This window comes from Halichoeres trimaculatus, unplaced genomic scaffold, assembly GCF_033239565.1.
Source record: "Halichoeres trimaculatus isolate MK-OKI-2021-1 unplaced genomic scaffold, fHalTri1.1 fHalTri1_scaffold_4, whole genome shotgun sequence".
Taxonomy (NCBI): Eukaryota; Metazoa; Chordata; class Actinopteri; order Labriformes; family Labridae; genus Halichoeres; species Halichoeres trimaculatus.
This window is the reverse complement of record NW_027437182.1, coordinates 28207907-28230963: the sequence shown is the minus strand read 5'-3', so window position 1 is coordinate 28230963 and position 23057 is coordinate 28207907. Positions and strand designations below refer to the sequence as shown.

At 44.0% G+C, this 23057-nt stretch overlaps 1 protein-coding gene across 1 annotated transcript in view; it reads left to right on the top strand.

Annotated features, from left to right (window-relative positions):
• Positions 1-4937, top strand: part of tp63 (tumor protein p63) — a 30373-nt gene extending 25436 nt beyond the window's left edge. Inside the window, exons 11-14 of the mRNA XM_074667971.1 lie at positions 3096-3241; positions 3593-3740; positions 4441-4534; positions 4635-4937. Coding sequence (XP_074524072.1) covers positions 3096-3241; positions 3593-3740; positions 4441-4534; positions 4635-4931 — 685 coding nt within the window. The 3' untranslated portion in view covers positions 4932-4937. The remainder of the gene's footprint in view (positions 1-3095; positions 3242-3592; positions 3741-4440; positions 4535-4634) is intronic.
• The last annotated feature ends 18120 nt before the right edge of the window (positions 4938-23057 follow it).

Here is a 23057-nt window from a genome sequence, read left to right as displayed (position 1 = left end):
TCACCTCTGGATAAAATCAATCATCATAAGTCGACTGAAGAGATTCAACCCCACATGATTGACTTCTAAAAAAAAGCACTGCATGAGATTTCTAGCTCCTATTTTTTGCAGCCATTAAAGCATTGCAGCCTTCAAGTAAGCGTTGATCATAATTGCCCTAAAATGGTCCTTGTTTAGTTTTTTTCCCCCAGCAGCCTTTGCTCAGTGCTGGTAAACCAGAGGGTGAGCCTTGCATCAAGCAGAGCTGTTTTTTTTCCTCGCTCTTCTCATGGGATACGAGCCAGAGCCGATGAATCGTGACAAATGTACCTGGCTACGCTTTGTTAACGAGAAGCTTCCAAGAGATTGGTGGGAACGCCTTTGGGTGCTTTGCCAGAGGTTTGCACAACAGCGGCACCCAACAAAATGCGCGCCTCAGCCTCATCTATTTATCTCCAACATAATTAAAAGTGTCTCAGACGCACATGTTCACACACTCTTTCCCTCGCTCACGCCCATTTCACTATAAGCTATGGAAAAGAGGAGAGGGTGTAAATGATAGTTTGACAGCTCTGTGATGATAATTACTGCTTATGTTATCGTTTCACATTAAGAGACTGGCAGACAGCCGCGCAGTGAGATAATGCTGCTTTCGCTGCTTTTTGCTTTGGTCCTGTTTGGTGCTGGAGACATGATGCTGTCAGGCTAAAAAAACACTTCATTCAAAAAAAATAAATCAAAAAATAAATTTGATATCAAAGACAACAGTCGACACCTAAAAACAAACTTAAGATGCAGCAAATATTTGAGAAAAATGTATTCTACATAATTAAATCCTGAATATGTGAAGAAATTCTTTATGGCTGAGTGTATCAAGTTGTCATGGTAAAGCCCACATTACCTCAAATGGCCAGCAGGGGGCAGCTTCACAGGTTGCAGAACTGAACTCTGTGTGCAAAGAAACCAAAAGTGATCGTACTTCTAGCTGGGTTTATGAACTCTGTGGACTTCATACAAAACGGTGCAGGCTCACAGTCTCTGTCCAAAAACTTCTTCAATGCTGCAATATGAATCATGGTCCCATTTGGATTTAAATATAAGCTGAAGAAGCAGAAACATGAAGGCGTGGTGATCAGTCATTAATAAGACTCTCATGTCCTGCAGCTTCCCTCCCTTTTTCATTTCTGTGGTTTCCTGCATGTTTTCCATTCACATCTTTAAAATCTGTGTATCCTCTCGTCTGTCGATAACATCTCTCTCAGTGTTTGAAATAAAAGTTTCTGTTAATGGAACATGTTTCAGACTTTCTTTCCTCCCTCTAAATGTAAAATGAAAAACTGGATGACACTCCAGTCCTGATCTATGTTCCTAGAGTGCCATCTTCTGGCCAAAGACAGTACTGCACCTCATCCATGTTGTGGACCCCTGTCTCTGTACATCTCGTCCTGTCAGTGTTGTTTTATTGATCTCTCCTGAGTCTCGGGGCCTCCTCAGGGCCTCTCCTCTCACCTCCTTCAGCGAGCCCTTATCTGTGCTCTCTCTTCTCTCTGGTTCCTCCCTCACAGTCTGATAAAAACTCGCCTGGGTAGCCAGATCATGGAACCTGCAGGAGAGCAAAGGCGGCGCTGCAGCTCCTCCTGAATCTCTGCCCCACATTCCTCCTCCTCCTCCTCCTCCTCCTCCTCCTCTTCCTCCTCCTGAGCTACATGGACCTCCTCTCTATCTCCTTTTACGCACTGATTTTTTCTGATCTCCTCATCTTCTGCCTTTCCTGGTATTCAGGGGACTTGACACTGAAACTTTCTGTTTTTGATGGACTGTCGCTCATGCAGGCTGTAGCCCTGCATGCTGGATCCTTTTAATCGGTTATTTTACCGACTGGGCTAAAACTAGAGATTTCAATTTCAGGACTGATTTGCATGCATCATATTTGATCTTTCTGACATGTTGCAGGGTTGTCTCGCTGTTTCAGTGAGACTCTGTTAAACATTAGTCCCGTTCAGCCTCTTCTGACGGCTGAACTGAGACAGGAACCAAGCCTAAACGAAGACTGACAGAGCTCGTTACAGTCAACGTGTTTCAAGAGCTGGACTCATAAAATCTATATTTTCGTGTGTTTCATGGAATAAAAAGAGACTTTATTACTTTAGTGAGATTTTTCTTTTTGCTAATGCTGGTCATGTTTTATAAAGTCACTGCTGGACAGTTTGTTTGTTTGAAACAGCAGATGTGAACTCTGATCGTTCAGAGCCGATCTGTTTGAAACAGATTATTTTGTTATTTTTGTGGCTTCTGCTCTCTCTTGTCTATCATAACTAAATAAACTGGTTTTCTTTGCTTGAACTCTTTCCTCTTTTAGTAAATATGTCATCTAAATTTTAAACATGTTTGAAATTATGAAGTAGTTGGATCAATATTGATTTCTGGGGAAAAGACAGATGTCGATGGAGTGACATGGATTAGTTTTTTTCTATATGATCGTAAATATCCCAAATACCAAACATTCTAGTGCCAACAATTCATTTTCTGCAGAAAGTGCTGAGAGTAACTGTTAACAGTGGAATTAAAGTGTCCTTACCTCATTTATCCAGCAGAGGGTGCTCTAACTCAGCAGTTTAATGCATCACATTACAACTCAATGACAACATGTAACTTTAATTGTTATGAATCAAACAGCTAAAAAACATGTTTGATTTTCTTTAGACTAGATGTCAAATTGATGCAAAAAGTGGAAATTGCTCGATAACCGAATTAAGTTTTTGTTGTTTTATATCTGATCAGACAATTCTTCTTTCTATAAAAGAAGATGTGTGTTGGTCTTTTCTTACAGGTTTTGTGCATTTAAGTTTCTGTTAAACAAAGTCTGCTTGTTTAAAAGTGATATTTATGGTGCATCAACCTAGATCATAATAATAATGATAATAATAATAATAGTGATAATAACATCCCATCTGGTTTGTGTGAGGTGTATCAGTTAGTTTATGCGATAAAAAAGTGATATTTTGAGCTGCTATCTTTATTTCTGTGTTATTTATTGTTGTCTGTAATTAAAATTAATCATGCTCAGTTTTGTGTCGTCAAACCTCCTGACCGTCTCCTCCTCTGCCCCTCATTAGGACGTCGATGCCGTCTCAGCCCTCCTACGGCTCCAGCTCCCCAACTCACGGCAAAGTCAACAAGCTGCCCTCCGTCAGCCAGCTCATGAACCCCCAGCAGAGAAACACACTCACCCCATCCAGCATGTCTGGAGGCCTGACTGACAGTAAGTGTGTCTCTTTGTTCTCCTTCCTGTCTAAGTCAGACTGTCCCCCCTCCTCTCTACCTGGTCGTCCTGTCCCTCCTGGGCTGATTGTAGACTCAGAGGTAGCGTGTCCAGGCAGGCAGGAGGGGACCTGAACACCTCTCAGCCCCCCTGACAGAAAGCTTCCTCCTCAGAAAGAATGTGATCCCTGTGAGACTGTCCTGCAGGACCTGTTGTGATGCATCATGTGTCATGTTGAGAGTAACCTCTGCATGCCCCCCACCCCCTCCCTCTCATGTACTTCAGCTGACGTTACGTAATCTTTAAATCTCAGTAGGAGAAGGCTCACAGCAGCTGCTTTTGTCTCTGCAGTGACTCCTATGATGGGCACTCACATCCCCATGAACGCTGACATGAGTTCACTGAGCCCCACACACGCACTGCAGCAACAGCTCCCCCTGGTGCCTTCCTCCCACTGTACCCCCCCTCCTCCATACCCCATGGACAGCAGCATCTCCAGGTACCTCATCAATCCACAGTGGGACACATCTACCGCTTGCTTCTCCCACTGTAATTACTTCACTCACAAATCCAGAAATGTAGAGTTCATAATTGATTGCTGACACTGAATTAGGAGCAATTACAAAAAATAACAATAGATGAAAGAGGGACACAAATAACAGTACAGTTCGAGGATCGCTGGTTTAGGAGAGGTTGTTTTAAAGAATCAGGGATAAAAGTGCCCGCTTTGACCTCAAAACTAAAGGTTATTTTGCAGGATGAGGAAACGTGATTTACACATTCATAGAATAAAATCAGTAAAGATAGAAGAGGTACTGCTTTGTCCACAGGGGGTGCCAAACTCAACACAACAGAGTTCCTCATTGGAGCTTTAGGAGGTGGACACACACTCACCTCTTAGTTCAGAGAATAACATAAGTGACAGAGTGTCTTAATCCTACACTCTGTTTTACTAATTGTGAGCAGGAAGGAACTTCTCTAGATTAAAACCTCATTTTTATAAAAGTCTGTGAGAAAATAATTAATATTTGAATATTACCTCTTACTGTCCTAGTCTCAGTCTCATGTTTCTTTTTAAATGCTCTGAGCTAAAGTTAAAATATGACATTGTTTTAATGTCATCACATGCTCTAGTCATGATGATGTTTGTCAGCCCTTGTGTTTCTGTCAGTCTGACCTTCTCCTCTGCTCTCTCACAGCTTCCTTATTCGGCTGGGCTGCGCAGGCTGCTTGGACTACTTCACAGCACAGGGCCTAACCAACATCTACCAGATTGAGAACTATAACATGGAGGTGAGCCCTTGCCTATCCAACACGAGTCATATGATGGGTTAGAGAGAAGAGTGGCTCCGCCTGCGAATACTAATGCTCCCTCCTGTGTAATGACCATTAGGACCTGTCCAGGCTGAAGATCCCTGCAGAGTTCCAGCACATCATCTGGAAGGGCATCATGGAGCACCGACAGGCCATGGATTTTTCCCCACCCCCTCATATAGTGCGCACCACCAGCGGGGCCTCTGCAGTCAGCATGGGCTCCTCCGAGGCGCGAGGCGAGCGCGTCATTGATGCCGTACGCTTCACTCTGCGTCAGACCATCTCCTTCCCTCCGCGCGATGAGTGGTCCGACTTCTCCTTTGACCTGGATTCTCGTCGCAACAAACAGCAGCGCATCAAGGAAGAGGGAGAGTGAAACATCCGCGGCCTTCTCCCTCGTGATCTCGTTTCAAACTTCACGCCTGCTGTACGAACATTTCATTTGAAAAAAACTTGGTATTAGTGCAAATACTGCTGAGAACAAAACCCATTTTTACACAGAAGTGCACTTATTCTCATTTGTTGTGGTTCAAAGGTGCATTTTTTTATGTTTGATTTCTTGAGAGCACTTAAGAAATGCTGACGGATTCAGTTTTTGACTTTAAGTGTTCATGCTTCATTCCTGCGGTAAAGCATGACTGGAAACAGACCTTTCATTACAGGGCTTACTAGGGCTTTTATTTGTGCTACAAACTTTATTTTTTGATCATGTGACAGACTTCTGAGCTTCACCTCTCTGGCTGTACAGGTTAGTCGAGTACACTGGTGTTCACTGAGGCAGAAGTCAGCGTTGATTGTAAACATTTCAAACATTTCCTGTCAGAAGTATTAAGTCAAGTGATGGGCAAATCGTTTTTCTGATGTCATATCTGTGTTTTGCTTTTTTTTAATGTCTGTTTTGAGACCAACACTTCAGCCCTCTGTGTCAGGTTTGAAGAACGTGTGTTAAAGTGACAGACGGTTGTTTCATTGATGTAGCCACATATAGGCCTGATGCTCTTGACCCAGTGTTTGACAGTAAATATATGACTGATGTCCTTTGTGTTTGTGGTTGTTTTCAGAGGTCTCTCTGCAGCAGATGCCTTGTTCAAGTATTTTTTTTAATCCTTATCTGTGCTGGTAGAGGTTTATTTCATGTGATGACTGGCCAAAGCGTTTGATTTATTGTATATAAATTTGTATAGTTCTTTTATTTTAAAGCCTCCCTTCAGAAAAGTGCCTGAATTTCATCCTGGATCAAAACGAACTGATGTGAATATTGTTTGGTAGCTTTATCAGTGAGAACAATGTTTGTGTTTATCAAAAGGAGAGCTGACAGTGTGTGTGTGCATGTGTGTGAGTGTGTGTGCTTACACTACACCAGCCCATGTTGTTTCATGTAGCCAGCATTGTTTGGAAGCAGAGACGCTCTGCATTTTCATATTTTTGTACAATGTGTTGTAAATATGTTCCAATATATCAAGGCTATTTTGATATAAATTCAGAATAAATATTATTACTTGCTTTACTGCTCGTTAATCTTTCTTTGTGTCTGATTATTTAAAGTGAGGGCACTGAAACCATCACAAAAACAATACTCTTACTTTTTTATTGAGGGTCATAAAGCAGTAGTTTGTACCCGTCATTTAAGATAGTTTGGATTTAAGTTCTGAAGTACGTAAGCCCTCAAAGGCCATGTTTTTTGTTATTTGTTTTAGTCAAATATATTTTCTTGGTTTTCTCAAGATAATAAGTAATAATAATGATAATAATAATACATTTTATTTGAATGGCGCCTTTCAGGACACTCAAGGACAACCTGCTACTGCTGCCACACTGTGCTCTTTTGCTCCTTTAAGTGAGGAGGAGGTCTCCAGACTTCTAAACTCCAAACCTACAACATGTCCTCTTGATCCTATACCTACCAGCATCCTGCAGACCATTTTACCCCAAATCAAACCTGCAGTCACACACATTGTTAATTCCTCCTTGGAAACTGGTGAAGAAACAGAATTTCAACCCCGACAAGGTTGAAAATTACAGGTCTGTCTCATTACTGCCTTTCCTGTCAAAAATACTTGAGCGAACACCAAGTCTCTAAGCATCTACTGAAAAACAACCTGATTGACTCCTATCACTCTGGCTTCAGGTGTGACCACTCCACTGAGACTGCACTCCTGTCAGTCACAGAATCACTGGGACTGGCTCGAGCTGCTGGCCAGTCCTTTGTCCTCCTACTGCTTGACTTGTCTGCTGCTTTTGACACAGTAAACCATCAAATCCTCCTCTCCACACTCTCTGAACTTGGCATCTCAGGATCTGCATTGTCATGGTTCAAGTCTTACCTCACAGGCAGATCCTTCAGAGTGTCATGGCGAGGAGAAGTGTCTAAGTCACATGGTTTATCAACAGGTGTACCCCAGGGTTCAGTGCTTGGTCCCCTACTCTTTTCCTTACATCACCTCACTTGGTGCAGTGATCCGCTCTCATGGCTTTTCCTACCACTGCTATGCAGACGACACTCAGCTCTTCCTGTCGTTTCCTCCTGATGACATAACTGTCTCAGCTCGGACAACAGCGTGTCTGGCTGATATCTCCACATGGATGAAGGAACGTCACCTTCAGCTTAATCTGTTCAAAACTGAGCTCATCGTCCTTCCTGCTTGTCCCTCAGTTCAACCACAGATCAATGTCCTGCTTGATTCAAATCAACTTGTGCCACAAACTCTGCTAGAAGTCTGGGTGTCATGATTGATGACCAGCTGACCTTTAAGGTTTATGTGGCCTCAATTTCACGGTCTTGTTGATGTGCCCTCTATAACATCAGGAGGATCAGACCCTACCTGACACAACAGGCCACACAGCTTCTGGTACAGGCCCTTGTGATATCATGCATTGACTGCTACAACTCCCTCCTAGCAGGCCTCCCTGGGAGGCCTAAACCTCTGCAGATTACCCAGAATGCAGCCGCCCGTCTGGTCTTTAACCAGCCCAAAACAACACGTCACCCAGCTGTTAATCTTGCTTCACTGGCTTCCAGTAGCAGCTCAAATCAAATTCAAAGCTCTTCTTCTGGCTTACAAAACATTGACAAGAACGGCTCCTGCCTACCTGGGGTCTCTCATCCAGGTCTACACTCCTTCTGGCCCACTACGCTCTGCTTGTGAAAGACACCTGGTGCTCCCAGCTCAGCACGGCTCTAAATTACTAGCCAGACTCTTCTCCTCTGTTGTTCCCAAACGGTGGAATTAATTACCTAACTCTGTACAATCCACAGAGTCCCTTTCCCCTTCAAGAGATGTCTAAAAACTCATCTGTTCAGGGAACATTTGTGCACTTAAGCTGACCCTTCTCCTCTTTGTCTTCAGGGGGAGAATGAGTCAGCAGGTCTAAGACCCAGCTCTTGTGATTTTTCAGCACTACTGCATAAGCACAAAGCAAGGTAAAAAAAAATAAATAAATAAAAAAACTTTAAAAACAATAATGAAGAACATATAGGGGAAGGAATGAGTTACACAGAGTAGGCACATTTAAACAGATGTGTTTTGAGGAGAGATTTGAAGAGTGAAAGGGAGTCATTGTTGTCAGGGGGGAGGGAATACCAGAGCTGTGGCGATGAGCAGCTGAATGCCCTACTGCCCATGGTGAAGAGGTGGACACGGGGGACAGCAAGATGGGTGGAGGAAGAGGATCTGAGTGTGCCAACAGGAGTGGAAACATGGAGGAGGTCATGGAGGTCATGGAGGGGCAATGTTGTGAACAGCTATGAAGGTGAGTAACAGTATTTTGTAGTGTATGCGGTGTGTGATAGGGAGTTGCTGTAAGGAGTAAGGTAGAACTTGGAATTTAAAAAAAAGGAAATAAAATCTCTTTAAAATCACAAACAAAACCCAGTAGAAATAAAATGAAATCCTTACCTGATATGAATCATCAAAAATGATTTAAAAAAAATAAATTGAAGATTTAAAGACTTTTTAAGCACATCTAACTAAGACTCAAGTATCTCATGAAACGGAGAGCTAATGTAGAAGTGATCAAGGGAAACATAATTAACTTCTAAATAAAGAAAATGAAGCAACAGAAAGAAATTTTCAGACAAAGTAACCTATACATCACAGATATTTTCTGTTAAAAACATTTTTTGTCGATAAATAACTCGTTTATAGTTTAAGTGTGGGTGTTTTGTACATTTTATTTTCATGCACATGTTTTTGAAGTGTGGGAGAAACCAGAATCACCCGGAGTAAACCCACCTTACCACAGGGGTAACTTACAAACTCCCCTCAGAGAGGAGTTTAAACAGATGATGGGGTCATTGGGGGTCAGAGTGTTTGGTGTTTTGGTGTTTGGGATGGACAGGGGGTCTATCTTTTGAAGAAGTTGAGAAATCTTCTCCACCTAGAGGGTTTTTTTGGCGTCTTCATCAATTCCTCCACCTGTTCTGTGAGCTGCTGAATTCTGCTCATCATGTCCTCATTGGCAGTTTTCAGTTTTTTCAGCCCATCCTTCTGATCTTCAATGGACTGCAGCAAACCGACCTTTTCCTCCTGCCACAGAACATTTCCCCTCCTCTGGGCTTCCCGCAGCTGGACCAGCTTAGACGCCAATCTGGAGTTTTCTCTCCTCTCTTTCTCCAGCGATGTCTCAGCTTCCATCTGCAGCTTTTTCTCCTTTTCCAGTTCTTTTTCCAGTTGATCTACTCTCTGAAGAGCCTCTTCATGGTTCAGCCTGGTTTCCGCTAACTCCTGTCTGAGGCTGAAGTCTCTGGTGTTGTTAAGTATGCTGGTGTCAGAACCCTGGGCTCGGGCAGCCTGGATATTTTCCTGCAGACTCCTCACAAGAGCTGTTCTGAGTTCCTGCTCTTCCTCCAGCCGGAGGGTGAGCTCATCTTTCTCATTCATGAAGTCCTGGGACACCAGCATCGTCTCCACTCCAGTCTGGAGTGAAGATGCCGCTGCTGCAGTCACAGGATTGGCGTTGGAAGCCTGCTGTGGTGGTGTAACAGGCTCTCTTTGAAGAATCTGTATAACTGGTTCCTCATTTACACGCTGTTGCTCCTCTCTGACATTGTTCCTCTCATGATTCTTAAGATGATTTTTCTTCTCTTTACACTTCCTGTGTACCTGTGGCTGTGTTACTGCTTCTGGTACCTGTGGTGTCTCAGGTGGAGAGACAAGATTTGGCTGTTCAGGTTCTGCAACCATGTCTGGTTGACTCATGGACCCAGATGCCCCAAGTTCTTCAGCTGCCATCATCTCTGGTGTTTTCTCTCTCTGTTGTGAGTTTGTGTCTCTCTCTGTGCTCATTGTTTGTTGAACTGAACAAGTGTTGGCTGTTCCCAGTTTATAGTCTGTGATAGTTCTGACCCTCTATGATGTCACAACATGAGGGGACTTCATTCTGGAATGGATCTGTCTTTTTTTTTTTATTTGTTGTTGTTTTTTAAAAACATGCAGGAAGTCCTCGATTCAAATTGAAATTCAAAGTAACCTTTATTGGTGTGACTTTTTTTTTTTTATAACGTATCCTAAGCCACAAATAAATAATCCTACAAATAAAAAACTAACAATGATCTATACTTCCATGGACATAGATGTTTTTGTTACCTAATAACACCTTATTAACAGTCTTTCACAGAAGCCTGTCTAATGCCGCGGCCACACCAAACGCGAACACACAAATTTACTCGCGCGAATGGCCTGTCACGCGCCGCGTGAACGCCCGAGTCTCGCCGCTGGACTTTTTTGACAAGCTGTTACGTATTCACATTTTCAGCTCACAGCTAAACAGTAGCGCTCTCTTCACCCAGAATCTTACAGATCTATTCCTCTTCGGGGAAATTAAAGAATTCAGGGTATAAATATGTAAATTTTGGGGAAAAAAACCTGTCTCTAATATTCATATAATTTGGAAAGGTGATGAGGAAATAGTTCTTAGCTTCTACCTGTCCTGTATTACAGAGCCCACAGATTCTCCAAGATCTCTCTAACCACTGATTTCTATTCTGACCAGTTTCAACAATCAGGTTATGATCAGGAAGTCTGTATTTAGTGAGTTTGTGTCTCTTTAACAGCTGCCAGTTTAAATCTATGGTTCAACTGCTATCTTTAATAGTTCATAAAATTACAATTTGTTGATTGAGTTTCCAACTTCCACTGGTGGTAATATTTGTCCATATTAATCTGGTCTAACTTTTGTAATTTAAGTTGGTGATGACTTTTTGGTCATTATCTCGAAAAAACAGATCCTATTTCCTGTAGCGTGGTGTTTTCCTCTGGGTTAAGAGAGCGCTGCTATTCTAGGTAAGCTCTGTGTTTGTACGAGTCTGGCTCAGACTCCATCAGGTGGTTGGGACGCGGTCACATTGGTCATCCAAAACGTACCGTGCCTAAGCACGATTGCCCCCCTGCAGCGCTGATCCCCAGCTGGAGAGTACGGCCGGCGGTCACACTACCCCATTATGAACAAGACTTTAGCGGGTATCAGACACGCGCACAGCCCACCTTCGTCATCGTGAAGCCTTTGTTTACATGAAGCGCGATCTCATCAGAGTCAGCACAATGAGACACAGAGAGCACTGCTACAACTTAAGAGACTTTTTTTTCGCCCGACACAGCCCTCTAACACCCCCGCTTTGTTTAAAATGATCGTCGAGAGATGCGCTCGCTGTGATTATACGTAATGATCGCACGCGCTGTCCGCGTGCTTGTGCCCGTGCATGAAGTAAACAGCGCCGAAGCCCACCTCTCCGAAGCGTGCCGAAGCACGGAAGGGAATCGTGCTTGAGAACAGCACAGTTGCGGTCACACTGGCCATTCCAAACATGCTTTACGGCTGATGCGTGCTTAGGCACGGCAAGATTGGCCAGTGTGACAGCGTCCTAAGCATAAACACAGGACAGCAGCACAGGAGGCCCTGTCACCCATGGTCCTCAGTCTGGTTCTGGGTATATGGAGGAGGCCTGAGTGAGTGGAGTGCGGGGAACATGTTGGGTTTTGTGGATTTTTACAGTTAAAGCAGATCTCTGGGACTCAAAACCAGTAGAAAAGGTTCACCTGGAGTTCTGTAAGAACATCTAAAGAGTCCACAGAAACTGTCCCTACCCCGACCAATTCCTTCTGCTGACTCAAATTAAAAAGAGAAGCATTAGGACGCGGTCACACTGGCCAATGACTCTGATGAGATCGCGCTTCATGTAAACAGACGCTTCACGATGACGAAGGTGGGCTGTGTGCGTCTGATACCGCTAAAGTCTGGTTCATATTGGGGTAGTGTGACCGCCGGCTGTGACCACTTGAAATAAATGTACTTGGTCAGTACTGTTACCCTAACATAAACACTGACTTGAAAGTGAAATGCAGTAAGTGCTTCTTGTTGGGGTAGTTTTGCTGACCACAAGGGACCCAGGACTTTTGGTTTGGAGATAAACGTACTTCATATAAAAGTTTGTTTTCTACCAGCAGCAATAATTTGGGGGCACATATGATCTTTGAATGTTTGATTTTGCTGTGGACAAAGTAGAGGAAGAAGGCCATCACGTGACCAGGTGTCACATCAGACAAACATTGCCCTGCCACAATTGCAAATGAAGGCTGGGTTATGGGCCATCTTCTCAAGTAGTGCCAATAGAGCCGTCAAGAACACTGAAACTCTGTGAACAAGGGGGAGGGAGTCAGACCATGGTGGCAGCATATAACCTAAGGAAGACACATACTGAGTCAACATGAAGAGCTCCAGGAACTTGTGCGAGGGGGTTTCCAGCCATACTTCAAGAGAAAATACAACAGGACACAAGTAAGGGATCGGCGCTGCAGGGGGGCAATCGTGCTTAGGCACGGTACGTTTTGGATGGCCAATGTGACCGCGTCCTAAAAGTGCCCCCTGGTTAGCAGAACACATGCATTTTGGCTCCCAAGAGGACATTTTAGCATGTGTTTTGACTCCCAAACTGGCACTTTAATGCATTTCTCAACAATTGGACCATGAGTGGGACCCCCCCACCTCGTACACACCACTGCCCCAGGGATGACCCAACAGTACAACCAGCGGAGGCTCATTCATCTGGGAAATGCAGGATTAAGTGATCGTGTCTGTGTGCTGCACCACCTGTTTTTAGGAACAGGACTAATAAAAAAAAAGTTCACTGTGAGGAGATTAAGTGAAGAGGTCAGATCAGATTGTGATTTATATTATATATTCACAATTATAAACTGAAAATGATCAACTTCAATTAGAAGGATTATCCATCTGCTATTTGTGTCTGAAAAGTGTTTGATAATGTTTCCTTTAAAGTTTCCTTGTAATACAGCGACCCCTGCTGATCTGATGCTACCAAAGGAAAACAATACATTTCTCCCCCACCGACTCCTCCACAATGACACATCTGTTTCTATGGCATGAGTTTCTTAACCAAAGTAAAAATCTGCTCTTTTATTCTAGCAAAAAATAACCTTTTTCTCTTTAAATGATTTCTAATACCTCTGGCATTAACAGAAAAAATAAACACAGATTGACACGTAACAAGTAAAACTAAAAACTAAGGACACTCAAAACCCTCTGTTAGGATTTCAACTGTTGCGTTGCATCTGCGACAGACCGGTGCATTTTTTGTTTCTTTTCTTTTCCCTAGTTTTATTGAAGGGCTCATAAAGAAATAGTCGAAAGCCCCTTATAATTATATTCCTTTCAAACACTGAACAAAAAGTTTTTCAAGGTCAACACTACTGGGACAGATGTTTCTCACCTACGCATTGTCACTCACTGTCACTCTTTTTCCATCAATGTGTCAAGTCTGAGGGCTAAAACCTCTGTTTCGGGTTTTACCACATTGAGCTCAGAACGTAAGGTCGGGACCTGAAATTTGGAGCCAAAATTCAAATTTTCACTTTGGCTGAAATTGCATGAAATATGTGTCCCCCGTGGAAGCCCATGCCATCCCAGGTGAGAAAAATGCATCCTGAATCAAGTCTGAGGGCTAAAACCTCTGTTTCGGGTTTTACCACATTGAGCTCAGAACGTAAGGTCGGGACCTGAAATTTGGAGCCAAAATTCAAATTTTCACTTTGGCTGAAATTGCATGAAATATGTGTCCCCCGTGGAAGCCCATGCCATCCCAGGTGAAGAAAAATGCATCCTGAATCAAGTCTGAGGGCTAAAACCTCTGTTTCGGGTTTTACCACATTGAGCTCAGAACGTAAGGTCGGGACCTGAAATTTGGAGCCAAAATTCAAATTTTCACTTTGGCTGAAATTGCATGAAATATGTGTCCCCCGTGGAAGCCCATGCCATCCCAGGTGAGAAAAATGCATCCTGAATCAAGTCTGAGGGCTAAAACCTCTGTTTCGGGTTTTACCACATTGAGCTCAGAACGTAAGGTCGGGACCTGAAATTTGGAGCCAAAATTCAAATTTTCACTTTGGCTGAAATTGCATGAAATATGTGTCCCCCGTGGAAGCCCATGCCATCCCAGGTGAGAAAAATGCATCCTGAATCAAGTCTGAGGGCTAAAACCTCTTTTTCGGGTTTTACCACATTGAGCTCAGAACGTAAGGTCGGGACCTGAAATTTGGAGCCAAAATTCAAATTTTCACTTTGGCTGAAATTGCATGAAATATGTGTCCCCCGTGGAAGCCCATGCCATCCCAGGTGAGAAAAATGCATCCTGAATCAAGTCTGAGGGCTAAAACCTCTGTTTCGGGTTTTACCACATTGAGCTCAGAACGTAAGGTCGGGACCTGAAATTTGGAGCCAAAATTCAAATTTTCACTTTGGCTGAAATTGCATGAAATATGTGTCCCCCGTGGAAGCCCATGCCATCCCAGGTGAGAAAAATGCATCCTGAATCAAGTCTGAGGGCTAAAACCTCTGTTTCGGGTTTTACCACATTGAGCTCAGAACGTAAGGTCGGGACCTGAAATTTGGAGCCAAAATTCAAATTTTCACTTTGGCTGAAATTGCATGAAATATGTGTCCCCCGTGGAAGCCCATGCCATCCCAGGTGAGAAAAATGCATCCTGAATCAAGTCTGAGGGCTAAAACCTCTGTTCCGGGTTTTACCACATTGAGCTCAGAACGTAAGGTCGGGACCTGAAATTTGGAGCCAAAATTCAAATTTTCACTTTGGCTGAAATTGCATGAAATATGTGTCCCCCGTGGAAGCCCATGCCATCCCAGGTGAGAAAAATGCATCCTGAATCAAGTCTGAGGGCTAAAACCTCTGTTTCGGGTTTTACCACATTGAGCTCAGAACGTAAGGTCGGGACCTGAAATTTGGAGCCAAAATTCAAATTTTCACTTTGGCTGAAATTGCATGAAATATGTGTCCCCCGTGGAAGCCCATGCCATCCCAGGTGAGAAAAATGCATCCTGAATCAAGTCTGAGGGCTAAAACCTCTGTTCCGGGTTTTACCACATTGAGCTCAGAACGTAAGGTCGGGACCTGAAATTTGGAGCCAAAATTCAAATTTTCACTTTGGCTGAAATTGCATGAAATATGTGTCCCCCGTGGAAGCCCATGCCATCCCAGGTGAGAAAAATGCATCCTGAATCAAGTCTGAGGGCTAAAACCTCTGTTTCGGGTTTTACCACATTGAGCTCAGAACGTAAGGTCGGGACCTGAAATTTGGAGCCAAAATTCAAATTTTCACTTTGGCTGAAATTGCATGAAATATGTGTCCCCCGTGGAAGCCCATGCCATCCCAGGTGAAGAAAAATGCATCCTGAATCAAGTCTGAGGGCTAAAACCTCTGTTTCGGGTTTTACCACATTGAGCTCAGAACGTAAGGTCGGGACCTGAAATTTGGAGCCAAAATTCAAATTTTCACTTTGGCTGAAATTGCATGAAATATGTGTCCCCCGTGGAAGCCCATGCCATCCCAGGTGAGAAAAATGCATCCTGAATCAAGTCTGAGGGCTAAAACCTCTGTTTCGGGTTTTACCACATTGAGCTCAGAACGTAAGGTCGGGACCTGAAATTTGGAGCCAAAATTCAAATTTTCACTTTGGCTGAAATTGCATGAAATATGTGTCCCCCGTGGAAGCCCATGCCATCCCAGGTGAGAAAAATGCATCCTGAATCAAGTCTGAGGGCTAAAACCTCTGTTTCGGGTTTTACCACATTGAGCTCAGAACGTAAGGTCGGGACCTGAAATTTGGAGCCAAAATTCAAATTTTCACTTTGGCTGAAATTGCATGAAATATGTGTCCCCCGTGGAAGCCCATGCCATCCCAGGTGAGAAAAATGCATCCTGAATCAAGTCTGAGGGCTAAAACCTCTGTTCCGGGTTTTACCACATTGAGCTCAGAACGTAAGGTCGGGACCTGAAATTTGGAGCCAAAATTCAAATTTTCACTTTGGCTGAAATTGCATGAAATATGTGTCCCCCGTGGAAGCCCATGCCATCCCAGGTGAGAAAAATGCATCCTGAATCAAGTCTGAGGGCTAAAACCTCTGTTTTCGGGTTTTACCACATTGAGCTCAGAACGTAAGGTCGGGACCTGAAATTTGGAGCCAAAATTCAAATTTTCACTTTGGCTGAAATTGCATGAAATATGTGTCCCCCGTGGAAGCCCATGCCATCCCAGGTGAGAAAAATGCATCCTGAATGAAGTCTGAGGGCTAAAACCTCTGTTTCGGGTTTTACCACATTGAGCTCAGAACGTAAGGTCGGGACCTGAAATTTGGAGCCAAAATTCAAATTTTCACTTTGGCTGAAATTGCATGAAATATGTGTCCCCCGTGGAAGCCCATGCCATCCCAGGTGAGAAAAATGCATCCTGAATCAAGTCTGAGGGCTAAAACCTCTGTTTCGGGTTTTACCACATTGAGCTCAGAACGTAAGGTCGGGACCTGAAATTTGGAGCCAAAATTCAAATTTTCACTTTGGCTGAAATTGCATGAAATATGTGTCCCCCGTGGAAGCCCATGCCATCCCAGGTGAGAAAAATGCATCCTGAATCAAGTCTGAGGGCTAAAACCTCTGTTTCGGGTTTTACCACATTGAGCTCAGAACGTAAGGTCGGGACCTGAAATTTGGAGCCAAAATTCAAATTTTCACTTTGGCTGAAATTGCATGAAATATGTGTCCCCCGTGGAAGCCCATGCCATCCCAGGTGAGAAAAATGCATCCTGAATCAAGTCTGAGGGCTAAAACCTCTGTTTCGGGTTTTACCACATTGAGCTCAGAACGTAAGGTCGGGACCTGAAATTTGGAGCCAAAATTCAAATTTTCACTTTGGCTGAAATTGCATGAAATATGTGTCCCCCGTGGAAGCCCATGCCATCCCAGGTGAGAAAAATGCATCCTGAATCAAGTCTGAGGGCTAAAACCTCTGTTTCGGGTTTTACCACATTGAGCTCAGAACGTAAGGTCGGGACCTGAAATTTGGAGCCAAAATTCAAATTTTCACTTTGGCTGAAATTGCATGAAATATGTGTCCCCCGTGGAAGCCCATGCCATCCCAGGTGAGAAAAATGCATCCTGAATCAAGTCTGAGGGCTAAAACCTCTGTTTCGGGTTTTACCACATTGAGCTCAGAACGTAAGGTCGGGACCTGAAATTTGGAGCCAAAATTCAAATTTTCACTTTGGCTGAAATTGCATGAAATATGTGTCCCCCGTGGAAGCCCATGCCATCCCAGGTGAGAAAAATGCATCCTGAATCAAGTCTGAGGGCTAAAACCTCTGTTTCGGGTTTTACCACATTGAGCTAAGAACGTAAGGTCGGGACCTGAAATTTGGAGCCAAAATTCAAATTTTCACTTTGGCTGAAATTGCATGAAATATGTGTCCCCCGTGGAAGCCCATGCCATCCCAGGTGAGAAAAATGCATCCTGAATCAAGTCTGAGGGCTAAAACCTCTGTTTCGGGTTTTACCACATTGAGCTCAGAACGTAAGGTCGGGACCTGAAATTTGGAGCCAAAATTCAAATTTTCACTTTGGCTGAAATTGCATGAAATATGTGTCCCCCGTGGAAGCCCATGCCATCCCAGGTGAGAAAAATGCATCCTGAATCAAGTCTGAGGGCTAAAACCTCTGTTTCGGGTTTTACCACATTGAGCTCAGAACGTAAGGTCGGGACCTGAAATTTGGAGCCAAAATTCAAATTTTCACTTTGGCTGAAATTGCATGAAATATGTGTCCCCCGTGGAAGCCCATGCCATCCCAGGTGAGAAAAATGCATCCTGAATCAAGTCTGAGGGCTAAAACCTCTGTTTCGGGTTTTACCACATTGAGCTCAGAACGTAAGGTCGGGACCTGAAATTTGGAGCCAAAATTCAAATTTTCACTTTGGCTGAAATTGCATGAAATATGTGTCCCCCGTGGAAGCCCATGCCATCCCAGGTGAGAAAAATGCATCCTGAATCAAGTCTGAGGGCTAAAACCTCTGTTTCGGGTTTTACCACATTGAGCTCAGAACGTAAGGTCGGGACCTGAAATTTGGAGCCAAAATTCAAATTTTCACTTTGGCTGAAATTGCATGAAATATGTGTCCCCCGTGGAAGCCCATGCCATCCCAGGTGAGAAAAATGCATCCTGAATCAAGTCTGAGGGCTAAAACCTCTGTTTCGGGTTTTACCACATTGAGCTCAGAACGTAAGGTCGGGACCTGAAATTTGGAGCCAAAATTCAAATTTTCACTTTGGCTGAAATTGCATGAAATATGTGTCCCCCGTGGAAGCCCATGCCATCCCAGGTGAGAAAAATGCATCCTGAATCAAGTCTGAGGGCTAAAACCTCTGTTTCGGGTTTTACCACATTGAGCTCAGAACGTAAGGTCGGGACCTGAAATTTGGAGCCAAAATTCAAATTTTCACTTTGGCTGAAATTGCATGAAATATGTGTCCCCCGTGGAAGCCCATGCCATCCCAGGTGAGAAAAATGCATCCTGAATCAAGTCTGAGGGCTAAAACCTCTGTTTCGGGTTTTACCACATTGAGCTCAGAACGTAAGGTCGGGACCTGAAATTTGGAGCCAAAATTCAAATTTTCACTTTGGCTGAAATTGCATGAAATATGTGTCCCCCGTGGAAGCCCATGCCATCCCAGGTGAGAAAAATGCATCCTGAATCAAGTCTGAGGGCTAAAACCTCTGTTTCGGGTTTTACCACATTGAGCTCAGAACGTAAGGTCGGGACCTGAAATTTGGAGCCAAAATTCAAATTTTCACTTTGGCTGAAATTGCATGAAATATGTGTCCCCCGTGGAAGCCCATGCCATCCCAGGTGAGAAAAATGCATCCTGAATCAAGTCTGAGGGCTAAAACCTCTGTTTCGGGTTTTACCACATTGAGCTCAGAACGTAAGGTCGGGACCTGAAATTTGGAGCCAAAATTCAAATTTTCACTTTGGCTGAAATTGCATGAAATATGTGTCCCCCGTGGAAGCCCATGCCATCCCAGGTGAGAAAAATGCATCCTGAATCAAGTCTGAGGGCTAAAACCTCTGTTTCGGGTTTTACCACATTGAGCTCAGAACGTAAGGTCGGGACCTGAAATTTGGAGCCAAAATTCAAATTTTCACTTTGGCTGAAATTGCATGAAATATGTGTCCCCCGTGGAAGCCCATGCCATCCCAGGTGAGAAAAATGCATCCTGAATCAAGTCTGAGGGCTAAAACCTCTGTTTCGGGTTTTACCACATTGAGCTCAGAACGTAAGGTCGGGACCTGAAATTTGGAGCCAAAATTCAAATTTTCACTTTGGCTGAAATTGCATGAAATATGTGTCCCCCGTGGAAGCCCATGCCATCCCAGGTGAGAAAAATGCATCCTGAATCAAGTCTGAGGGCTAAAACCTCTGTTTCGGGTTTTACCACATTGAGCTCAGAACGTAAGGTCGGGACCTGAAATTTGGAGCCAAAATTCAAATTTTCACTTTGGCTGAAATTGCATGAAATATGTGTCCCCCGTGGAAGCCCATGCCATCCCAGGTGAGAAAAATGCATCCTGAATCAAGTCTGAGGGCTAAAACCTCTGTTTCGGGTTTTACCACATTGAGCTCAGAACGTAAGGTCGGGACCTGAAATTTGGAGCCAAAATTCAAATTTTCACTTTGGCTGAAATTGCATGAAATATGTGTCCCCCGTGGAAGCCCATGCCATCCCAGGTGAGAAAAATGCATCCTGAATCAAGTCTGAGGGCTAAAACCTCTGTTTCGGGTTTTACCACATTGAGCTCAGAACGTAAGGTCGGGACCTGAAATTTGGAGCCAAAATTCAAATTTTCACTTTGGCTGAAATTGCATGAAATATGTGTCCCCCGTGGAAGCCCATGCCATCCCAGGTGAGAAAAATGCATCCTGAATCAAGTCTGAGGGCTAAAACCTCTGTTTCGGGTTTTACCACATTGAGCTCAGAACGTAAGGTCGGGACCTGAAATTTGGAGCCAAAATTCAAATTTTCACTTTGGCTGAAATTGCATGAAATATGTGTCCCCCGTGGAAGCCCATGCCATCCCAGGTGAGAAAAATGCATCCTGAATCAAGTCTGAGGGCTAAAACCTCTGTTTCGGGTTTTACCACATTGAGCTCAGAACGTAAGGTCGGGACCTGAAATTTGGAGCCAAAATTCAAATTTTCACTTTGGCTGAAATTGCATGAAATATGTGTCCCCCGTGGAAGCCCATGCCATCCCAGGTGAGAAAAATGCATCCTGAATCAAGTCTGAGGGCTAAAACCTCTGTTTCGGGTTTTACCACATTGAGCTCAGAACGTAAGGTCGGGACCTGAAATTTGGAGCCAAAATTCAAATTTTCACTTTGGCTGAAATTGCATGAAATATGTGTCCCCCGTGGAAGCCCATGCCATCCCAGGTGAGAAAAATGCATCCTGAATCAAGTCTGAGGGCTAAAACCTCTGTTTCGGGTTTTACCACATTGAGCTCAGAACGTAAGGTCGGGACCTGAAATTTGGAGCCAAAATTCAAATTTTCACTTTGGCTGAAATTGCATGAAATATGTGTCCCCCGTGGAAGCCCATGCCATCCCAGGTGAGAAAAATGCATCCTGAATCAAGTCTGAGGGCTAAAACCTCTGTTTCGGGTTTTACCACATTGAGCTCAGAACGTAAGGTCGGGACCTGAAATTTGGAGCCAAAATTCAAATTTTCACTTTGGCTGAAATTGCATGAAATATGTGTCCCCCGTGGAAGCCCATGCCATCCCAGGTGAGAAAAATGCATCCTGAATCAAGTCTGAGGGCTAAAACCTCTGTTTCGGGTTTTACCACATTGAGCTCAGAACGTAAGGTCGGGACCTGAAATTTGGAGCCAAAATTCAAATTTTCACTTTGGCTGAAATTGCATGAAATATGTGTCCCCCGTGGAAGCCCATGCCATCCCAGGTGAGAAAAATGCATCCTGAATCAAGTCTGAGGGCTAAAACCTCTGTTTCGGGTTTTACCACATTGAGCTCAGAACGTAAGGTCGGGACCTGAAATTTGGAGCCAAAATTCAAATTTTCACTTTGGCTGAAATTGCATGAAATATGTGTCCCCCGTGGAAGCCCATGCCATCCCAGGTGAGAAAAATGCATCCTGAATCAAGTCTGAGGGCTAAAACCTCTGTTTCGGGTTTTACCACATTGAGCTCAGAACGTAAGGTCGGGACCTGAAATTTGGAGCCAAAATTCAAATTTTCACTTTGGCTGAAATTGCATGAAATATGTGTCCCCCGTGGAAGCCCATGCCATCCCAGGTGAGAAAAATGCATCCTGAATCAAGTCTGAGGGCTAAAACCTCTGTTTCGGGTTTTACCACATTGAGCTCAGAACGTAAGGTCGGGACCTGAAATTTGGAGCCAAAATTCAAATTTTCACTTTGGCTGAAATTGCATGAAATATGTGTCCCCCGTGGAAGCCCATGCCATCCCAGGTGAGAAAAATGCATCCTGAATCAAGTCTGAGGGCTAAAACCTCTGTTTCGGGTTTTACCACATTGAGCTCAGAACGTAAGGTCGGGACCTGAAATTTGGAGCCAAAATTCAAATTTTCACTTTGGCTGAAATTGCATGAAATATGTGTCCCCCGTGGAAGCCCATGCCATCCCAGGTGAGAAAAATGCATCCTGAATCAAGTCTGAGGGCTAAAACCTCTGTTTCGGGTTTTACCACATTGAGCTCAGAACGTAAGGTCGGGACCTGAAATTTGGAGCCAAAATTCAAATTTTCACTTTGGCTGAAATTGCATGAAATATGTGTCCCCCGGCCATCCCAGGTGAGAAAAATGCATCCTGATCAAGTCTGAGGGCTAAAACCTCTGTTTCGGGTTTTACCACATTGAGCTCAGAACGTAAGGTCGGGACCTGAAATTTGGAGCCAAAATTCAAATTTTCACTTTGGCTGAAATTGCATGAAATATGTGTCCCCCGTGGAAGCCCATGCCATCCCAGGTGAGAAAAATGCATCCTGAATCAAGTCTGAGGGCTAAAACCTCTGTTTCGGGTTTTACCACATTGAGCTCAGAACGTAAGGTCGGGACCTGAAATTTGGAGCCAAAATTCAAATTTTCACTTTGGCTGAATTGCATGAAATATGTGTCCCCCGTGGAAGCCCATGCCATCCCAGGTGAGAAAAATGCATCCTGAATCAAGTCTGAGGGCTAAAACCTCTGTTTCGGGTTTTACCACATTGAGCTCAGAACGTAAGGTCGGGACCTGAAATTTGGAGCCAAAATTCAAATTTTCACTTTGGCTGAAATTGCATGAAATATGTGTCCCCCGTGGAAGCCCATGCCATCCCAGGTGAGAAAAATGCATCCTGAATCAAGTCTGAGGGCTAAAACCTCTGTTTCGGGTTTTACCACATTGAGCTCAGAACGTAAGGTCGGGACCTGAAATTTGGAGCCAAAATTCAAATTTTCACTTTGGCTGAAATTGCATGAAATATGTGTCCCCCGTGGAAGCCCATGCCATCCCAGGTGAGAAAAATGCATCCTGAATCAAGTCTGAGGGCTAAAACCTCTGTTTCGGGTTTTACCACATTGAGCTCAGAACGTAAGGTCGGGACCTGAAATTTGGAGCCAAAATTCAAATTTCACTTTGGCTGAAATTGCATGAAATATGTGTCCCCCGTGGAAGCCCATGCCATCCCAGGTGAGAAAAATGCATCCTGAATCAAGTCTGAGGGCTAAAACCTCTGTTTCGGGTTTTACCACATTGAGCTCAGAACGTAAGGTCGGGACCTGAAATTTGGAGCCAAAATTCAAATTTTCACTTTGGCTGAAATTGCATGAAATATGTGTCCCCCGTGAAGCCCATGCCATCCCAGGTGAGAAAAATGCATCCTGAATCAAGTCTGAGGGCTAAAACCTCTGTTTCGGGTTTTACCACATTGAGCTCAGAACGTAAGGTCGGGACCTGAAATTTGGAGCCAAAATTCAAATTTTCACTTTGGCTGAAATTGCATGAAATATGTGTCCCCCGTGGAAGCCCATGCCATCCAGGTGAGAAAAATGCATCCTGAATCAAGTCTGAGGGCTAAAACCTCTGTTTCGGGTTTTACCACATTGAGCTCAGAACGTAAGGTCGGGACCTG